The sequence below is a fragment of the Bison bison genome, unplaced genomic scaffold, assembly GCF_000754665.1.
Source record: "Bison bison bison isolate TAMUID 2011002044 unplaced genomic scaffold, Bison_UMD1.0 scf7180017864270, whole genome shotgun sequence".
NCBI lineage: Eukaryota > Metazoa > Chordata > Mammalia > Artiodactyla > Bovidae > Bison > Bison bison.
Window position 1 is genome coordinate 8,271,327 of NW_011494842.1, and position 22,052 is coordinate 8,293,378.

General features: G+C 46.4%; 1 protein-coding gene across 1 annotated transcript in view; it reads left to right on the forward strand.

Annotated features, from left to right (window-relative positions):
- The first annotated feature begins 13,308 nt into the window (after positions 1-13,308).
- PNPLA1 (patatin-like phospholipase domain containing 1) overlaps positions 13,309-22,052 on the forward strand; it is a 51,484-nt gene continuing 42,740 nt past the window's right edge. Inside the window, exon 1 of the mRNA XM_010848658.1 lies at positions 13,309-13,513. Within this exon, the coding sequence (XP_010846960.1) occupies positions 13,309-13,513 (205 nt within the window). The remainder of the gene's footprint in view (positions 13,514-22,052) is intronic.

A 22,052-nucleotide genomic window follows, 5' to 3' on the forward strand; every position in this document is an offset into this window, starting at 1 on the left:
CTTTGTACTGTGGTGCTGGAGAAGACTCTTGAGAGTCCCTTGGAGTGCAAGGAGATCCACCCAGTCCATCCTAAAGGAGATCAGTCCTGGGTGTTCATTGGAAGGACTGATGTGAAGCTGAAACTGCAATACTTGGGCCACCTTATGCGAAGAGCTGACTCATTTGAAAAGACCCTGATGCTGGGAAAGATTGAGGACAGGAGGAGAAGGGGACGACAGAGGATGAGATGGCTGGATGGCATCACTGACTCAATGGACGTGAGTCTGAGTGAACTCCAGGAGTTGGTGATGGACAGGGAGGCCTGGCGTGCTGCGGTTCACGGAGTCGCAAAGAGTCGAACATGACTGAGCGACTGAACTGAACTGAACAGCTTAGTGGGTTATCTATACCCTGGTGCTGGGGGATCCCTCCCTCTAAAACCATTGATTGTCTCCTGAAAACTGTTAAAAAGTATATTTTTAAAAAACTTTTGAAAAGATGATGTAAAATATCAGTCAGGACTATTTTGAGAAAGGAAGATCCCCACAATACCATCGCACAATGGTTTATACTGTTACAGTTTCGTTCCAGATGACATGTTTTTATATACTGTGTTTCCTTGATCCTAAAATATCATTGATTTTAAAAGTCAGTATTAATTTAGTAAATGCTTTTTAGGGGCAGGAAATCCCATCCCAAGAATCTGTTAGGAATGCCCACTGATTGAGATGTATTCCAATATCAGAAACTTTAAAATGTGAGTTAGAGTTGTGCCTTAGGACTTCCTTGGTGGTACAGTGGATAAGAATCTGCCTGCTAACGCAGGGAACACACATTCGATCCTTGATCCGGGAAGATTCCACATGCCGTGGAGCAACGAAGCCTGTGCTCCACAACAAGAGAATCCACTTGTGATTCTCTCACAACAGTCTCAAGAGGCTGCAGTGGGAAGCCTGCCCCCCACCACTAGAGAGTAGCCCCCCACTTGCTGCAACTAGAGAAAGCCCATGTGTGGGAAAGATGACCCAGCGCAGACAAAAATAAATAAATGAAACAGTTTAAAAAAGCTTTGTGCCTTAGCGTTGAGGAATATAGTAGGAAAAAAAAATGTATTGATCTGTTTTACTTTGCTATGTACCAGAAAGTGGTTTTTTCGTTTGTTTGGCTGCCTCAGGTCCTGGTTGTATAATAGCAGGTGGGGTCTTTATTGAATCAGGCAGGATTTTTCGTAGCAGCGCTTGCATTCTCTGTAGTTGGGGCATGTGGGCTCCAGAGCACATGGGCTCAGTAGTTGCTGTGTGCGGGCATGCGGAACGTTAGTTCCCCGGCCAGGGATCGAACCCATGTCCCCTGCATTGCAAGGTGGATTCTTAACTACTGGGCCACCAGGCAACTCCCCCAGAAAGTATTTTAAATTAGTTGATTTTTTTGAATCAGAAGCACATTCAGCTTCAGCATTCAGAGGGCACATAAGTTGTCAGTGGCTTGTTCCCAGTGGTCCACCCCTTTGTCCCCTTCCTAGAGGCTCAGGTGTTTTCAGTCACTTGGTTTGTTGGTCAGAAGTATTTAGTGCTTACAGTTAGAAGATAAGTCTTACAATCTTTGCCTCCATTTTCACACAAATGGCATCCTATCATATTCCTTTTCTGGAATCTTGCTTTTTCACTTAACAAAATATCAAGATCACCACATCACTCCCAGACCATTTTGATTTCTTTTGTTTTTCTAAGATTACACCATAAGCATTTCTCTATCTTTCTATACAATCGCTAAAATCATCCTTCTCAATGAATCTTTGGTTTTGTGGGGTGACTGGGTCATGATTTAATAACAACTTGTTGTTGGGCATTCAGGTTGCTTCCAGTGTTTGGTTATGTCAGGGAGCACGTGTTGACCATTTACTCATTCAATAGATATTTATTTGACAACCATGAATTACCAGCCTCCGAGGTACCAAAGTGCCCTCCCCTACGAGGCAGAGAGTCACGCAGTGGGAGCAGCCAGAGAAATAAATAAGAGCACAGAAGTGTCCCCATTTCCCCAAGGGGCCTCTGAGTAGAGTCTGGGCTCTCCCATGGGGAAAAGAGTGAAGATTAAGGTGATGACGGATCCTCCTACAAGCACTGGCCTGTGTGAATGAATGAGTTGGTTACGGCTTATTCGTCAGGTTTGTGAGCTTGGTTAACACGCATTCACCTCAGATACAGACCCAACCCCCCAACATGCTGACTGTCACTGCCCTGGGTGCCAGCTACAGTGAAATTTACAGAGGTGGTAAATGAGGAATTACAAAGGTTAATACTTCGTAAGCACATAAGCCAGGCACCCTCTAGGAGGTGACTGTTATTTTCCCATTTTATATATAAGAAAACTAAGGCACTGAGATGTTAAGTAACTTGGAATTGACACAGCAGTGATTTGAACCCAGAGAGCCCGGGTCCCTGCCCAGCTACACTGCACTGCCTTGAGGAAGGTCGTTGGACTTGACCCTGGGGTACATTTTATCTTTGTTCTGTGGATGCTGACCCAATCCCTTTCCCTTCTCATATCTCAGCAAGGGTAAACTTGGGGTGCCTTTAATTCCCACTGATTGGGTAAGAATTTTTCTAGGTTGAGCCTAGTTTTTCCTCATCTCCATAGGATTGCCTGCCAGTGCCTTTGAGGTGGGGGCTCTCCTCCTCATTTGTGGGAGGGATGCAGAGCCTTTTCCTACTCTGCATCTGGGGAACTCAGAGCCTTCGGTGGCCCAGGCTGCAACTCAGACAGCTTCTCCTAAGGCTGCAGGGACCTGGGCAAGTCCAACTGCCTACAACCTTCGTCCTCTTCCATCTGTATCCCCCCACCTCACGCCCATCCCACAGACAACCTGTCATTGCCTAAGACTCCCAAACACTGCCCCTTGGTTCCCAGACAACTCCCCTTCCCCCAGACAAAGGCAAGCCTGGATCTCATTAACCAGCACGTGTCTGTGAGCACTGCCCTTTATGTCTTCAGACCCAGCTGCAGAAAGAACACATGTAATCAAACTGTCCCAATGATGCCCAGCCTCCTGCCCCATTTCTAATAATTCAATTTCTTCTCAGCTATTGGAACAAAAGGCCCTCTTCACCTCAGAATATTCCAAATGCCAAAACAAATAGCAGCTTACAGCAAATGGCACCACCTACAGCAATTCTTCTTTGTTTACCGTAATGCAAGTAACAATGAAAACAGAAAAGACTGGCAGTGAAAAATGGGTTTCCCTCCCACCCTCAAACCCTTGTCCCCCTCCTCAGAAGTAGCCACCCTCAGTAGTTTTGTATCTGAAATTTTCCGTGCGCACACACAGAGAATCTTTTTTTTTCCCCTTTTTGACATAGATGGTAGCATATTATATTTATTCTTTGGATCCTTTTTTTTTTTCCTAATGCTCTCTATTTACCAATATGTCTTGGAGAACTTTCCATATGAGTATATCCAGATCTCCCTTATTCTTTTCTATGGCTGCAGATAATTACATTACGTGACATATGAATACTGACTATAATTAATTTAACTAGCTTTCCACTGATAGATACTTAGGTTATTTTCTATATTTTCGCTATGACAATTGGTGCTCTATTTAACTGCCCTGTGCATATACTGAGGAGGTGGAGGGGATCTTATCAGTATTTCTGCAGGATAAATCCCGGCAAGCATTTATTGGTTGGTCAAAATATTCATTCATTTCTCTCCGTAAGTTGGCTGTAGTAGCGCTTAGTTGTCTTTAACTTGATTCAAAGCAGTTTTGTTAGATTGTATTGTGACAGCTATCATTATCAGCGTGCATTTTTAAAAAATTATCAAAATTGGTGAATTTTGTGTAGCCGTTTTAATATTGAAGATAGAAGGAAAAAAGCAACATTTTCAGCATAGTTTGCTTTATATGAGAAAAGTAAAAACGCAACTAAAACGCAAGAAAATGTTTGTGCGGTGTATGGAGAAGGTGCTGTGACTGATGAAATGTGTCAAAGCGGTTTGAGAAGTTTTATGCTGGAGATTTCTCACTGGACCATGCTCCACAGACAGGTATACCAGTTGAAGTAGATAGCAAGCAAATTGAAACATTAATTGAGAACAATCAGTGTTATTACCATATGAGAGATAGCTGACATGCTCAAAATATCCAAATCAAGCACTGAAAATCATTTGCACCAGCTTGGTTATGTTCATCACTTTGATGTTTGAGTTTCACATAAGAGATAAAAACCTTCCTGATCATATTTCCACATGCAATTCTCTACTTAAACATAATGAAAATGTTCCATTTTTAAAACAAATTGTGATGGGCAATGAAAAGTGGATATTGTACAATGATGTGGAACAGAAGAGACTGTGGGACAAGCAAAATGAACCACCACCAACCACACCAAAGGCCAGTCTTCATCCAAAGAAGAGGATGATGTATATGTGAGATAGGAAGGGGGCTCTATTATGAGCTCCTTCTGGAAAACCAAATGATTACTTCCAACAAGTACTTCTTCCAGGTGGATAAGGAAATGGCAGCCCACTTCAGTATTCTTGCCTGGAGAATCCCATGGACAGAGGAGCCTGGCAGGCTACAGTCCATGGGGTCACAAGAGTCAGACACGACTTAGCAACTCAACCACCACCACCACTACTGCTTCCAATTAGACCAACTAAAGATAGCACTTCATGAAAAGCTTCTGGAATTAGTCAACAGAAAACGCATTATCTCCCACGAGGATAATGCAAGACTGCATGTTTCTCTGATAACTAGTCAAAAACTGTTAATAGCTTGCTGGAAAGTTCTGATTCATCTGCCATATTCACCAGACATTGCACATTCACATGTCCATTTATTTCAGTCTTTATGCAATTTTCTTAATGGAAAATATTTCAATTTCTGTAAGGCTTTAAAAGGTACCTGGAACAATTCTTCGCTTAAAGAAGATAAAACATTTTGGGAAGATGGAATTTTTATGAAGCTGTCTGAAAAATGGCACAAGGTAGTGGAATAAAACAGTGAACACGTTGTTCAATAAAGTTCTTGGTGAAAAGGAAAAGTATGTCTTTTATTTTTACTTAAAAAACTGAAGGAACTTTTTGACCAAGCCAATATTTTAAAACTCGTGGTGACAAACCAGAAGGCAGTTTTTCAAAGGAGATAAATGAATAGCTTAGGCTTGATACGTAAATCATTTAAAATAACCAAGACTCTATTTAATACAAGAGGGCATCTTTATGACTTAAAGATACAAGCACTTAAGCCATAAAGGGAAAGAATGATACATTTTACTACATTAAAATTTTAAAATTTGGACCATAGAGACATCATAAAAAAGTCAAAAGACAGGTCACAAACTGGGAAAGGATATTTACAATGCATTTAGTGGAGCTAATATTAGCATCCGTGACTACACATTATTAACTGCTCTCACCCCAGTGGGGAAAGGCTAAGAATAAGTAATTCAGAGAAGAGGAATCTGGAAGGACACGAAATATGAGATGATGCCTAGCCTCATAAATAATCAGGAAACTATCAGTGGAACAACAGTGAGTTCACACCCTTCAGACTGTCGTTGCTCAGTCGTTCAGTCGTGTCCGATTCTTTGAGGCCTCATGGACTGAAGCCCACCGGGCTTCTCTGCCCGTGGAATTTTCCAGGCAAGAATACTGGAGTTGGGTGTCATTTCCTACTCCAGGGACCAAACCCATTTCTCTTGTGTCTCCTGCATTGGCAGATGGATTCTTTACCCCTGAGCCACCTGGGAGGCCCACCCTTCACATTGGCAACATTTACAAACTCTAGTGATACCAAGAGAAGGGAAGCTATTATATCTCTTATAAAATAGTACAGCCACTCCAGAGAGCAATTTGGCAACTGGTCAAATTGAAGAAGTGCCCTATTTTCCTATTGTGTGTATATATATTAGTATATAAGTTGAGAGTCCTTTGGACTGCAAGGAGATCAAACCAGTCAATCCTAAAGGAAATCAACCCTGAATATTCATTGGAAGGACTGATGCTGAAGCTCCAATACTTTGGAGCTTGCTGTCTCCAATACTTTGGCCACGTGATACAAAGAACCGACTCATTGGAAAAGACCCTGATGCTGGGAAAGATTGAACGCAAAAGGAGAAGGGAGTGGCAGAGGATGAGATGGTTAGATAGCATCACTGACTCAATGGACATGAATTTGGGCAAACTCTGGGAGATGGTGGAGGACAGGGAAGCCTGCAGTCCATGGGGTCACAAAGAGTCGGACACAATTTAGTGACTGAACAACAACATATACGTATGTATGTGTATATATATATACACACACACACACACGTAATTGGGGGGTGGCATGTGGGATCTTAGTTTCCTGACCAGGGATCAAACCCACGCCCCCGGCAATAGAAGGGCAGAGTCTTAACCACTAGACTGCCGGGGAGTCCCCTTGTATGTATTCATGATGCTCTGGCATTTGTGGCCTTCCTACTGAGGAGAGACCACTCCTCCTAGGGTAGGCCAATTCTTAGTGATAGCAAAGGGCTCAAAGCACACCTTTCATAGCACAGTAACCAATCCAGAGCCCTTACTCTGAACCACCTCCTCCATCTGGCTGTTATACTTCAGGAAGCAATACTCCTCTCCCCCAATCACCTAGGGCTACGTTCCAGACACCTTGAGACCACCTCTATAGGCCAGAGCCTGCTGACACTATTTAAATCAGTCAATCCTAAGTTCTTTCTCTAACCTGCCTTGCCTTTCTTGCAGAAAATACAATCAAGCTTCTGTGTCATGCCTTCCCCTCATCCCATCTGTCTCCTGACCAAACCTGGTGCCTCTCCATGAGGCCATGCATGGCATGGCAAGCCTTCTTGAATCCAGGATGTAAGTAATAAAAATTTTATTTCATTGGCATTAGCTTTTCCATGTCACCACTCAGTCACCTCCATAAATTAAAATCCCACGGGTACTGATAAACCCACATTATGATCTGAGAAATTCCCATATCGTGTAAAGCGAAATGTACAATAAAGAGTTCTCACTGCAGCATAAAACACTGGAAACAACCTGAATGCCCATCAATAAGAGAATAATGAATACACTGCCCATGGTCATAAAATAGGTTACCAAAAGCAGTGACTAGAGCCATGTATCCCAACACTGAATGAAAGCAGCAAATCGCAGAGTAAGTCAATGTGTTTGCTTATATGAAATTTAAAATATTTGTAAAACAATACCATATATTGTTTACAAAACATATTCATGTAATAAAAATATGCAAACGTGGAAGAGAAAGACTTTCCAATCTGGGACATGGTTTCCCACGGGAGGAAGAGTAGGAGCAAAATCAGGAAAGAGTGGAAAGGAAGTTTCACTTCTATCTGTAATATTTCATTTCTTTAAAACCAAGCAAATATTTGTCCAAGATGTGATAAAATGTTAAGATCAGTTCGATCCGTCTGGTAGGTACATGGTTGTTTGCTGTTCTATTTTCAGCACTTTACTGTATGTTTGAGCTGTTTCATAATGAGAAGAAGGTGTAATTTCGTTTGCATGAATGATCTCAAGGTCATACGAAAGAACAACATGACAGGGTTATGTCATAACCTAGCAAGCTCTGTCCCGTCTCAAGGGTGTCAAGTTTCTCCTCTCACCTTAAGGCTTTTACTATCATTATTACAGACTTTTCATAAAAGGTGTAAACACTTTCACCCCACAGAGGATATACATATATGTTGATCAAGTGTATAAAAACCAAGTCACACAGCTCCAAAGTCAAGTGCTATGTTAGAGGACTATCCAGTTAATTAGTAGGACACCACTTGTGTTTTAGGGGAAATGAGGAAGAAAAAAATATTCTATTTCTTCTAACTAGAGTAATAGTTGATAAACAATTTCCAAAAGGTATAATAAAATTCATCTGAAATTTTCAGACTGAATATTTTAGAATTTTTAGGAATCAGATTTCAGCTATAATAACTATCTATACCTTAAAGTATTTCCTCTGAAAGCACAGGACTAGTTTTTATCTTTTCTTCTCAAGATCATTTCTATGTCTTACTAGAAGTATTGACTAGTCCTTGCATTAGCCCTGAGGTTTTCAGCAGCAAATGTCGAATGCACAGTGGCTTCAACAATAAAGGCATTCAATTATCTGATATAAAAGGAAACGTACAAATGGTTTGGGGGTTGGGACAGTCACTCAACGATCTTCTCAAAGACCCAGGCTCTTTCTGTCTTTCTCTTCTGCTGTCTTCAGTGAAGTAGCCAGCCTCCTTTGTGCCTAAGAATTCCCACCTTCTGGTCTCACAGACCAGCCCTGGTAAAATGTGGGAGGGGTGTGAATATAGCAAAAGGAATGCTATCACTTCTGAGAATCTTGTAGAAAGACGATGGCTCCCATCGGGGGGTTCACACTCTCTGTCTCCTACTCTCTCTCACTCCCCTGCACCTCTCACTCTGGCAGAAGAAAGCTGTCATCTTGTGCAGTGAAGAGGCCCAGGTGGTGAAGCTTCCTCTCAATAGCCAGCCAAGATCTGGTGCCTACTAACAACCATGAGAGTGCATTTGAAAGTGGATTCTTCCATCCTCACGACCCTTGAGATGATTGCAACCCTGGCTATCAGCTTGACTACGACCTCATGAGAGACCATTACCAGGTTCCTAAAGCTTGGAAACTGTGTAAGTTCATAGATGTTATTTGAAGGAATTAAATTTTGAAGTAATTTGTGACAAGGCCATAGATAACTAATACACTAGTATGTCTGCCCGTTTCCCCTGATGGGTACAAGACGGCTGCCATAGCTCCAGTAGATTTCCCCTTACATCTCATTGACCAGAACTGTCTCTTATGTCAGTCTCTAGCTGCAGGGGAGGCTGGGAAATCAAGTATCTGCCCTTTTAACTGCTTACGGGGAGGGGAGCAGGGAGCAGCAGGCTGGGAACGGCTGCTGTGTAGCAGTGCTATCTACCAGACCTTCCCCCGCTTTTGTTTTCACATGGTGTCATTTAACTTGTTCCTTCGTACTCTGTAGGCTTCCCCACGTGGTTCAGTGGTAAAGAATCTGCCTGCCAATGCAGGAGACACAGGAGACTTGAGTTTGATCCTGGGGTCGGGACGATCCCCTGGAGAAGGAAATGGCAACCCACTCCAGTATTCTTGCCTGGAGAATCCCACGGACAGAGAAGACTGGCGGGCTATAGTCCATGGGGTTGCAAAGAGTCAGACACGACTGAGCAAGAGGCTTCCCTTCATACTCTGTGTTCACTGTAACTAGAAGCTAGGCCTTCATTCGATTCAGGTTAATTGTCATTGGCAAGGACAATGCTATGATGTTCATATTCTTTCATGTCCAGAAACAACCAGGTTCTTCACTAAATAAACATTTTTATAAGATTTAAGTAAAGGGTGGTATACCATCAACGAGAAGCTAACCCAGAACCTCAATGCCGTCTTTCTCCCCGAGAGCGGTGTCTTGGGTGGTTTCACATATTTTATATTTATGGAAACCCCAGGTTCTTCTATAAATTCCTTTGGGTTGTCTTGTTGGAATCATGTGTGATAAGCAGTCTCAGTTTCTTCCATGTGATTTCCTCAGAAGCTGATGAGTCATAAGAGCAGTTAACTTGGAGTAAAACGCCCGAGAGGATTATGAGCTGACTTTAAAATCAAACACAGGTGTCAGAAGGCGATCCTTTGCCGACAGTGTCCACTTGGAGTTCTCGGGGCTTTGAGCTCAACGCCAGGAACAATGGGAAATGAGATGAGGGGCAGGGTGGGGGAACCCTGTGGCCCCAAAGCCCAAGTCAGGTGTACAGAGCTCTCTGCCGGGGCCAGCGTGCGGGAACATGTTGACAGCTCCCATGGGCCTTCCCAATGAGTTTCTAGTTTGCTTGTTTGCATAGAACCTGGCAGGCTACAGTCCACTGGGTTGCAAAGTGTTGTACAAGACTGAAGCAACTTAGCACACACGCACAGACGCTGTGCTGTACCTGCTGTGGTCTCCACCATCCCCCTGGAACTGAAGAATGTCTTTCCTCAGTGAGGACAGTGGCTTAATCCAACAGCCAGGCCCAAGGAGCAAGGTGCCAGGAACAGAGGCAGGACCCAACACTGTCTTTGCTTTCTTTCTTTCTTTTTTTTTTTTTATTTTTGGCCACATCGCATGGCACGTGGGATCTTAGTTCCCTGACCAGGGATCGAACCTGCGCCCCCTGCAGTGGAGGTGCAGAGTCTGAACCACTGGACGGCCAGGGAAGTCCCACAGTGCTACCTTTGAAAGGGTGGTGGGGTCCCAGCCTTCTGGAGCCCCGCAGTCCATGTACAACAGGTGGCCCTGCCTCCTCTTTCACTGTGAAGAGCAGATGATCAGGAAGAATACTTGTCCAAGGTTGTCTTCCTTCCACATGACACCATGCCCACCTCCAGCTGCTCAGCCTTCTCTGCTGCTCAACGGCAGGGGTCTCTCTCCCCCTCTCTGAAGCCTTCCCTGCCCCTCCGCCAAAGTTCCAATGTCCTGCTGTCATCTCAGACATGTCCTAAACTCACCCTCCACCCAGTCTCCCCAGCTCTGTCCTAGTTTTCCCAAAGGCAACCCCACCCCTCCCAGCACCCAGGCTGAAAATGGGCATCAGCCATGACTCATTCTGCCTGTCCAACCGGTCCCCAGGTCCTCTGAATCTCTGATGCAGTGGCATCATTAACTTATCTTTCTTCAGCCGCCTCTGTAACCTGGCTGCCAACATCCATAGGAGGATGTAGCTCTATCCTCCTTCCTCATCCTCCAGCCTGTCACTCTGCCTTTCCACTCTCCCCTTCGAGAATTCTTCTAGCTCCTCCTACATGTTGCAAGTGCATCCCACCTTCTTCTGTTGACCCCATCTTTCTATTCCACCTTGGCTCCCGGCTCCACCCATTCTAGAAGCCTTGGCCCTTATTGCCCTTTGATAATAAGAGACACACCATGTGCCAGGCATTTTATAACCATATCTTATGTTTTAACAGTTCCTGTACAGGATATGCATTATTGTCCCCATTTTACAGATGAGGAAAACCGAGGCCTGGAGAGATTACCACATGTCACACTGCTTATACATAGTAGAACTGGGCTTCAACCCACTTCTGTCTAATCCTTCATCCTGTGTAACTGCTTGCCATCACACTCCTTCACCCTCTGTAAGGACTGCACACTGCTTCTTGCCATAGTACCCTCCCTCCTCCTGCTAGCTTCTTTAAACCCCCCAACCCACAACTCTATCACATAGCTTCTCTGAAGGTTCCAGCCCATGCTGCCCACTCTCATCTCTGAACTTTTCTGGCAGGAGTCTCAGCCCTGCACAATTTGGTACCTAATTATAGACTGCCTTGTACGGTTCTCTGGTTATTTCTCATTTGTCTATCTTGTTCCCAAGTGTAGGTGTCAGTGTTAGGGGACAGGGCTTCCACTCCCTACCATCTCCCAGAGGCAGGGTCCCAATGTGCCAAAAGCTGATTGGACTCCACCCAGCCTCACCCTACTCTTCACCCCAGCCTGTCTGTGGCCTCAGATCTGTGTGTGTGTGTGTGTGTGTGAGTCTGCACACATACACACAAGCGCAGACACAGATGCGCACACATTTTCTCTGTTGCAGACATATTTAGTCAGGAGTTCCCTTCTCAAATAGCTGGAACTACCTACCCAAGACAGAAAACCCCTTCCTGAGCGAACACTGGGCACTGCTCCCCAGTGTGAAGTTCCACTAGATCAGTAAGGTAAGCAGAGTTGGCGGGAGGTCCCCTGGTGGGTTTTGGGCTTCCCCGGTGGCTCAAATGGTAAAGAATCCACCTGGGGTGTGGGAGACCTGGGTTCGATCCCTGGGTTGGGAAGATGCCCTGGAGAAGGGAACAGCTACCCACTCCAGGATTCTGGCCTAGAGAATTCCATGGACAGAGGAGCCAGGTAGGCTACAGTCCATGAAGTCGCAAAGAGTCGGACACGACTGAGCGAATTTCACTTCATTTCACTTCACTTCCCTTGGTGGGTTCAGTGTGGCTATCACATCCTAGCAGAGTATGGAGCTGGACTGAGCGTTGGGCAGGAGACTTTGTGTCTCCATTCCAATTCTGACTCAGCTTCTGTGTGCCCTGGGGGGACAGAGAAGGGGGACACCTGCCACTTCGCTGTCTTGCAACATCCTTGGGCAGTGACATTTGCTGGTAGTGAGGAAGACTCTCCTTGCCAGGGCCATGTTGCACTGCTCCAGACTGGCATGACCAGGGCTCCCTGGAGCTACCCTTGGTCCCCCCACCACCTGCCTTTCCCTTTAGGCTCCAAATCATCTCTCTGCTCTGACCCAGATGCCCCCACACCTGGGGTCCCAAGCTGTTCATCCTTGGGATTACTGACATCTCAAACATGTGACTTCATGACATGAGATGTCATGAATACTGACATTTCAAATGTCTCATTTCAAAGTGAGCATACAGTATGATGCCCTAACACAGAATGATGGAGATTTCAGATTGACTTCTTACGGGACACTTAGGATACAGCGCAGAGATTCAGGGTTTGGACAGAGAGTGCTAAGAGTTGGTGTGTTGGTGAAGGGCGGAGGAGAGAAGGTGAGAGCTGGAGAGGCGGTGGGTGGGGGCCCTGGAGCCCAAACTCTTTTCCTTTACAATTTTGCGGGTGGCCAGTCCTAACATGTGAATAAACAGATGAGTAAGCAAAGGGGCACTTATGCAAGAACAAATAAAAATAATTGTGTCACACCTCACACACGCCACCCGGAGCCTGGAGCAGGATCCCAGGGAGGGGCGTCGCGGTGGAGGCATGGGTGCTGTGAGCCGAGTCTCCCTCAGAACCCAGAGCCAACTTGGCAGCCCTGTCGCTGTGGGAAAGGAATACCCTTTCCTGGAGGGAGGCCAGCGTTTACTCCCTTTACAGCTGCAGCGTGCGGGGAGGGAGGTGCCATCCCATACCCATCCGTGGAGGTTTTGCAACCCGACGAGTGAACCCTTTGGGACTCAGGGCTGAGCAGCACCTCTTCCTGGGCCCGACCCTGCGTGGTGGCCACCTGCGATCCAAGGGGTACCAGGCAAGTGCAGAGGAGGGCACTCACAGGGCCAGGACACTGCCCGCCGGGGCCTTTACCAGGCTTTGGGGCTGCCTCCTGACCGAGCTCAACAGGCCCAGGCAGCTGCTGTCTGAGCCACCGTGGGTGTCCCAGCCGCCCGGGGAGCGACAGCCACATTCCAGGCTCCGGGCTGGCAGGGAAGTTTGGCCACAAGTTTCGACAGGAGAGTGGCTGACGTTCAGGCACATCGGCACTGAGAGGTTCCTCCCTTCCCCGGGAGGTCCCAGGTTGAGGAGATGGAAGAACAGGTGTTCAAGGGGGACCCTGACACCCCTCATTCCATCTCCTTCTCGGGCAGTGGGTTCCTCTCCTTCTACCAGGCCGGGGCGGTGGATGCCCTTCGGGACCTGGCCCCCCGGATGCTGGAAACGGCCCATCGCTTCGCTGGGACATCGGCAGGTGCGGTGGTGGCAGCCTTGGTCATCTGTGGGATCGAAATGGGTAAGGCTTTTGTTCTGGGTTCCCTGGGGAGCTTCTGGAGGGGTTCCACAAAGCAGAGTCTGAGGGTGGCTTGAGGATACTTTGGGGAACAAAGCTAAGTCTTCTGGGTGGTGGGAAGGGAAGATGTAGGTTGAGTGGGATAGCATTTGGTCAGGGTTTGCTGGGTCCCAGTCTCTGACCCACTGGCTGAGCTTGGCAATCTGTTTCCCTCTCCCTTAGCACCCTGACCTGTGACACTGTCTCCCAGGGTCTGGGAGAGGGAAAGGTGGTATCTCTCTGAAACATCCTGTCTTGGGAGTTACACCATAACAGAGCCATACACTGGGTGAAGAGCTGCTCCATCCTGGCCTCATTTAAAAATACAAATATCCTTGGGAAGGACAAATTGACATCTTCATCATCTTGGTGGGCGTGGATTCGTCAGACCAGCTTCCAAGTGGCTGGAAGTGAAAGCCCTGGGCTTGGAGGGATGGACAGAGGGGTTGGCGGAGGGAAACTGGGAAGGAATATGGGAGGCCTCATTTTGCCTGCTGCCCCACTCGTCCAGGGGGCCCGGAGGGAAGGATGGGGTGACACACGGAGAGGCAGGAGCGCCATCCCGTGAAAGGGGAGTGGACTGTTTCGAGCAGCCCACACGGCAGGCCCAGGCCCCATCCCGGGGCGGGCAGGGGGAGCATTTATTCATTTGCTGCACTACCATTCTGTGCGAGCCTGTATTCTGGGCACTGGAGACAAAGTCCCTGCCCTCACGGAACAGAAATTCTAGAGAGAGTGGAGACACATGATAAGCCTCCAAACAAGTAGTCTCGTAACGTCAGATCAGGAAGTGATAAGAACTATGAATAAAATCACAGCAGGAAAGGGTCAGAGAATAAAGTGAGGACTGTTTGAGAAAGTGTGGTCAGGGAGGCCCTTTTGGAGGAGGTGACATTCAAGCAGAAATCCGAGTGAAGCGAGAGAGCAAGCCATTTGATGATTGGGAAAAAAAGACTGTTCTGGGTGCAGGACCAGCCGGTGAGCCCGTGGCGTTGGGGAGTGAGGATGGGGGTGGGGGGTGAGGCTGGAGGGGCAGGTAGGGGCCAGGTCACGTGGACCTCGTAGCGGGGAGAACCAATTTCACTCCTGGGGAGTGGGGAGGAAGGAGGGAGGCAAAGTGGACAGGTGGCCGAGAGCGGGGGCTGGAGCCCAGTCCTCAGGGGTTGGGTCCCCGTGCGGGCGCTTCACGGCACTGGCCTGCGGCACGCGGCTGGATGCTCTGTGCCGCAGTTTCTACTCTGTCCAGCTGAGATTCCATTCGCGTCTCATTCTCAGGTTACATTAGAGGGTTAATGGCCTGAGTGAGTGAACTGGTTGGTATGTGTCAACTGCCCGGCTGTGCGGAGTGAGACGGAGAGGGGAGGGCAGAAACAAGGAGAGCAACGCTGGGGGAGGTGGGGGGCGGGTGAGATGAAGGGGAGAGTAGCGTGGAGCCATATACACTAATGCATGTAAATAGACAGCCGGTGGGAATTTGCTGTAGGACTCAGTTCAGTTCAGTTCAGTCGCTCAGTCGTGTCCAACTCTTCGAGACCCCATGGACCACAGCACGCCAGGCCTCCCTGTCCATCACCAACTCCCGGAGTTTACCCAAACTCATCTCCATTGAGTCGGTGTTGCCACCCAACCATCTCATCCTCTGTCGTCCCCTTCTCCTCCAGCCTTCAATCTTTCCCAGCATTAGGGTCTTTTCCAATGAGTCAGCTCTTCACAACAGGTGGCTGAAGTATTGCAGCTTCAGTTTCAGTATCAGTCCTTCCAATGAATATTCAGGACTGATTTCCTTTAGGATGGACTGGTTGGATCTCCTTGCAGTCCAAGGGACTCTGACTCAGGGAACTCAAACTGGGGCTCTGTAACAACCCAGAGGGGTGGGAATGGGTGGGAGAAAGGAGGGAGATTCAAGAGGGAGGGGGCGTATGTACACTGATGGTTAATTCATGTAGATATATGACATAGATCAAACCAATATTGTAAAGCAATCATCAATTAAAAATAGATAAATATAAAAAATAATAAAGTTGACAATTAAAAATAAGTTAATATAAAAATAAAGTTGACAAAAATAAATAAATATAAAAAATAGAGTTGAATGAGCAATAAAAAAGCGGGGAGAGGAAAGAAACAGGGAGAGCAGTAGAGACTGTGCTCTGAAGCAAGGGGTGAACAGGGCAGGTGGCCGGGCGGTGAGAGCAGTGAGGGCGTCAGCTTTCGGGTGCACGTTGGAGGAAGGGCCAGGGATGAGGGGCCCACTGCAGAGTGAGGAGGGGAGCCAGCAGGGCCCCTTCCTGCCTGTGGATTTGTGCTGGGTGAGATGTCTTTCTCTCTGTTTTAAATAATAATTGTAATACCCATTCCCTGAGTACCCCTTCCATGCAAGACAAATTTTTTTTTTCTCATAATTCACAAGTAATCACTTCTTTCTCGATTCAAACAATGCAGAAGTATTTAGAGTATAAAGGGCAAAAGAAGCCTTCACTCACGTCCCCCCTTGTCCTCAATCCCACTTCTCCTCCTGGAGCCCGTGGAAGGACTCTGCTGGGATCCTTCTAGATCTTTTTTTTAATGACAAGTCCTCTGTGAATGTAGCAGTTCATCCTTCAGTCACCCAGTGGACCCTAGGACAGGCCTTCAGAAAGGGGCTGGGGTGAGCATCGCCTACTCCCTGGTCTTGGAGTCACAGCCTCCCTCCCCTTGGAGACACCCCCTTTTCTGGGATTTCTCTTTCTTTCCAGGTACTTGAGTCACTCGCCTGCTCCCCTGCCCCCATTTCCTCATGTCTTTAGTTCAACTTCTTAAAACGCACCAGCCAGAAGGGTCAGTGGTGTCTCTGTCTTCGGGCATTTGAGAACTTTCAGAATTAATCCAGTTCAATCAATAAACACTGCCCAGATGGTTGGATGGCGTCACCAACTCAATGGACATGAGTTTGAGTTGGTGATGGACAGGGAGGCCTGGCGTGCTGCAGTCCACGGGGTCGCAGAGTCGAACATGACCCAACTGAACTGAACTGAAAACTGACTTGGCCAGGCTGTGGATGCCAGGGGACAGGGACTCAGACCCATGAGAAGGGCCCCTGACGGCAGTGTGACCGAGGGCTGGTCTGCGTGCCAGCCACATGCCTGTGACTGGGAGGGAAGTTCAGGGAAGGGTGAGGGGTGTGGTCTTTTCATTCAGCAGCATGTTTATGAGATTGAGCCACCATCACTCAAGCGTACTTCATTCATTTTAAGTGCCATGCAATTTACTACTAACCAGCCCTCCCCCGAATCAGGCACTGTTCTCTTTGGTGTATTAACTCATTCAGTCCTCACAGCAACCCTCTGAGGTGAAAACTATTATCTCCATTTTACAGAGGAGGAAACTGAGTCACAGAAAGCTTAAATCAATTACCTAAGGTCATGCAAACAGTAATTGGTAAAGCTGGTGTTTTAACCTAGCCTGACCTTTAAGCCACTTTACTGCTGCTGCTTTTTTTTTTTTTTAATTAAATATCTATTTACTTGACTGCACCAAGGCCTTAGTTGTGGCATTCAGGATCTTCGCTGTGGCATGAGGGATAGTTAGTCGTGGGATCTAGTTCCCTGACCAGGAATCGAACTCGGGCCCCCTGCATTGGGAGCTCAGAGTCTTAGTCACTGGACCACTAGGGAAATCCCGGCACTCTGCTTCTTGACAAAGCAGTGTCAGGGGGCATGGATGCTGGTTGTATGGACACCAGGGTCAGGGAAACCTCTCTGAGTAAGTGGAATTTGCACAGAGACCTGAAGGAGTGGAGGGAGTGAGCCACGAGAACATCTGGGGACAGCATTCAGCGAAGAGGGACACGTGACTTGTCCCATCCTATCATCAGTTAGAAGCAGAGCAAGAACCAGGACTCGGTCTCCTGATTTTCTTTAATCCTCTTTACCTCTTTTCAGATCTATTCCATTAAAACTGTATTGTGGTTCATTTAGCCATTCTGTTGATGGACATGGCCAAGTTTTTATTGTTATAAACAATGCACATCCCTGTTTGGGTCTCTCAGGTCCACATGGAATGTTTCCCTAGGAAACATATCAAATGAACTTTAGCAGACTTGGCTAAATTATTTGCCAAAGTGGTTGTACCAATTTAACCACTCAGTTCAGTTCAGTTCAGTTCAGTTGCTTGGTCATGTCCGACTCTTTGTGATCCCGTGAACCACAGCACGCCAGGCCTCCCTGACCATCACCAACTCCCAGAGTTTACCCAAACTCATGTCCATTGAGTTGGTGATGCCATCCCACCATCTCATCCTCTGTCGTCCCCTTTTCCTCCTGCCCTTAATCTTTCCCAACATCAGGGTCTTTTCAAATGAATCAGCTCTTCACATCAGGTGGCCAAAGTATTGGAGCTTCAGCTTCAACATTAGTCCTTCCAATGAATACCCAGGACTGATTTCCTTTAGGATGGACTGGTTGGATCTTCTTGCAGTCCAAGGGACTCTCAAGGGTCTTCTCCAACACCACAGTTCAAAAGCATCAATTCTGAGCTCAGCTCTCTTTATAGTCCAACTCTCACGTCCATATATTTAACCACTAGCAGTTCCTGATTTCCCCACAAAGTCATCATCAACCTTTGGGACTATCAGACTGTAGAGTTTTTTATTTTTTTGGCCATGCCAGGTGGCTGGCAGGATCTCAGTTCCCTGATTAGGGATTAAACCTGGGCCATGGCAGTGGAAGTGCAGAATCCTAACCAGTAGGCTACCAGTGAACTCCCAAGACTGAAGAGTTTTAAGTCAATCTGATGAATGTGAAGTTATATCTCATTTTATTTTGCTTATTTAATCTGCACACCCTGATTACTAGTGCTGTTAAGCATCTCAATGTATTTATCAACCACTTGTGTTTTCTCTTAAAAAAAAACAAACAAAACATTTTACTTGGCTGTGTTGGGTCTTAGTTCACGGGAGATCTTTAGTTGCAGCATATGGGATCTAGTTGACTGCCCAGGGCTCGAACCCAGGACCCCGAATTGGGAGCATAGAATCTTAGCCACTGGACCACCAGGGAAGTCCCCACTTGTGTTTCCTCTTCTGTAACTTACCTGCTCATGACCCTTTCCTGGTAATCTTTTTCTCTTCAACATGTGGGTGTTCTTTATATAGGCTGTACATGAATCATTTGTCAGTTATGGACATTGTAGCTAACTTATCCCATTCCATAGCTTGCCTTTTTATCTGACAATGTCTTTTGTTACTCAGAAAATTCCAATTTTGATGCAGTCAGGGATATCAAATCTTTTCCTCCTACAATTTGTGTTTTTTAATATCTTTACTTTGTTACAATGATTACTTCTGTATTTTCTTTCAAGAGTTTGGAAATTTTGCTCTTTCATATTTAAGTTCATCCATCTGAAATTTATTTTGTAGCTCTTTTGAGGTAGAAATAGAAGATTTTGATTGTGGTAACCAAATACCCCACACTATTTATAGGCAACTCTTTCCACTCTTTTCATACTGTTCATACTGTTCACGGGGTTCTCAAGGCAAGAATACTGAAGTGGTTTAGCATTCCCTTCTCCAGTGGACCACATTCTGTCAGACCTCTCCACCATGACCTGCCCGTCTTGGGTGGCCCCATGGGCATGGCTTAGTTTCATTGAATTAGACAAGTCTGTGGTCCTAGTGTGATTAGATTGACTAGTTTCCTGTGAGTATGGTTTCAGTGTGTCTGCCCTCTGATGCCCTCTTGCAACACCTACTGTCTTACTTGGGTTTCTCTTACCTTGGGTGTGGGGTATCTCTTCACGTCTGCTCCAGCAAAGCACAGCCGCTGCTCCTTACCTTGGACAAGGGGTATCTCTTCACCGCCGCCCCTCCTGACCTTCAACGTGGGATAGCGCCTCTAGGCCCTCCTGTGTCTGCGCAGCCACCGCTCCTTAGACGTGGGGTTGGTCCTCCCAGCCGCTGCCCCTGGCCCCGGGCGTGGGGTAACTCCTCCCGGCGGCCACCCCTGGCCTCGGATGGTGGGTAGCTCCTCTCGGCTGCTGCCCCTGACCTCAGGCTTGAGTAGCTCTTCTTGGCCATTCGTGCACCATCGCAGCCTGGCACTCTCAGCCACTGCCCCTGACCTCGGACGTGGGGTAACTCCTCTTGGCCACCGCCCTTCGGGCATGGGGTCCTCCCAGCTTCTGCCCCTGACCTCGGACGTGGGGTAGCTCCTCTCCGCCGCCCTTAAGTGCGCCGGTCGCAGCCGCCCACGCTTAAGTATGAACAGTATGAAAGGCAAAATGATAGGATACTGAAAGAGGAACTCCCCAGGTCAGTAGGTGCCCGATATACTACTGGAGATCAGTGGAGAAATAACTCCAGAAAGAATGAAGGGATGGAGCCAAAGCAAAAACAATACCCAGCTGTGGTTGTGACTGGTTATAAAAGCAAGGTCCAATGCTGTAAAGAGCAATATTGCATAGAAACCTGGAATGTCAGGTCCATGAATCAAGGCAAATTGGAAGTGGTCAAACAAGAAATGGCAAGAGTGAATGTCAACATTCTAGGAATCAGCGAACTGAAATGGACTGCAATGGGTGAATTTAACTCAGATGACCATTATATCTACTACCGGGCAGGAATCCCTCAGAAGAAATGGAGTAGCCATCATGGTCAACAAAAGAATTCGAAATGCAGTACTTGGATGCAATCTCAAAAACGACAGAATAATCTCTATTCATTTCCAAGGCAAACCATTCAATATCACAGTAATCCAAGTCTATGCCCCAACCAGTAACGCTGAAGAAGCTGAAGTTGAACGGTTCTATGAAGACCTACAAGACCTTTTAGAACTAACACCCAAAAAAGATGTCCTTTTCATTATAGGGGACTGGAATGCAAAAGTAGGAAGTCAAGAAACACCTGGAGTAACAGGCAAATTTGGCCTTGGAATACGGAATGAAGCGGGGCAAAGACTAATAGAGTTTTGCCAAGAAAATGCACTGGTCATAACAAACACCCTCTTCCAAGAACACAAGAGAAGACTCTACACATGGACATCACCAGATGGTCAACACCAAAATCAGATTAATTATGTTCTTTGCAGCCAAAGATGGAGAAGCTCTATACAGTCAACAAAAACAAGACCAGGAGCTGACTATGGCTCAGATCATGAACTCCTTATTGCCAAATTCAGACTTAAATTGAAGAAAGGGAAAACCACTAGACCATTCAGGTATGACCTAAATCAAATCCCTTATGATTATACAGTGGAAGTGAGAAATAGATTTAAGAGCCTAGATGTGATTGATAGAGTGCCTGATGAACTATGGACTGTGTTCATGACACTGTACAGGAGACAGGGATCAAGATCATCCCCATGGAAAAGAAATGCAAAAAAGCAAAATGGCTGTCTGGGGAGGCCTTACAAATAGCTGTGAAAAGAAGAGAAGCAAAAAGCAAAGGAGAAAAGGAAAGATAGAAGCATCTGAATGCAGAGTTTCAAAGAATAACAAGAATAGATAAGAAAGCCTTCCTCAGCAATCAATGCAAAGAAATAGAGGAAAACAACAGAATGAGAAAGACTAGAGATCTCTTCAAGAAAGTGAGAGATACCAAGGGAACATTTCATGCAAAGATGGGCTCGATAAAGGGCAGAAATGGTATGGACCTAACAGAAGCAGAAGATATTAAGAAGAGGTGGCAAGAATACACAGAACTGTACAAAAAAGATCTTCATGACCCAGATAATCACGATGATGTGATCACTGACCTAGAGCCAGACATCCTGGAATGTGAAGTCAAGTGGGCGTTAGGAAGCATCACTAAAAACAAAGCTAGTGGAGGGTGATGGAATTCCAGTTGAGCTATTTCAAATCCTGAAAGATGATGCTGTGAAAGTGCTGCACTCAATATGCCAGCAAATTTGGAAAACTCAGCAGTGGCCACAGGACTGGAAAAGGTCAGTTTTCATTCCAATCCCAAAGAAAGGCAATGCCAAAGAATGCTCAAACTACCGCACAATTCCACTCATCTCACACACTAGTAAAGTAATGCTCAAAATTCTCCAAGCCAGGCTTCAGCAATACGTGAACCATGAACTTCCAGATGTTCAAGCTGGTTTTAGAAAAGGCAGAGGAACCAGAGATCAAATTGCCAACATCCGCTGGATCATGGAAAAAGCAAGAGAGTTCCAGAAAAACATCTATTTCTGCTTTATTGACTATGCCAAAGCCTTTGACTGTGTGGATCACAATAAACTGTGGAAAACTCTGAAAGAGATGGGAATACCAGACCACCTGACCTGCCTCTTGAGAAACCTATATGCAGGTCAGGAAGCAACAGTTAGAACTGGACATGGAACAATAGACTGGTTCCAAATAGGAAAGGAGTACGTTAAGGCTGTATATTGTCACCCTGCTTATTTGACTTATATGCAGAGTACATCATGAGAAACGCTGGACTGGAAGAAACACAAGCCGGAATCAAGATTGCCGGGAGAAATATCAATAACCTCAGATATGCAGATGACACCACCCTTATGGCAGA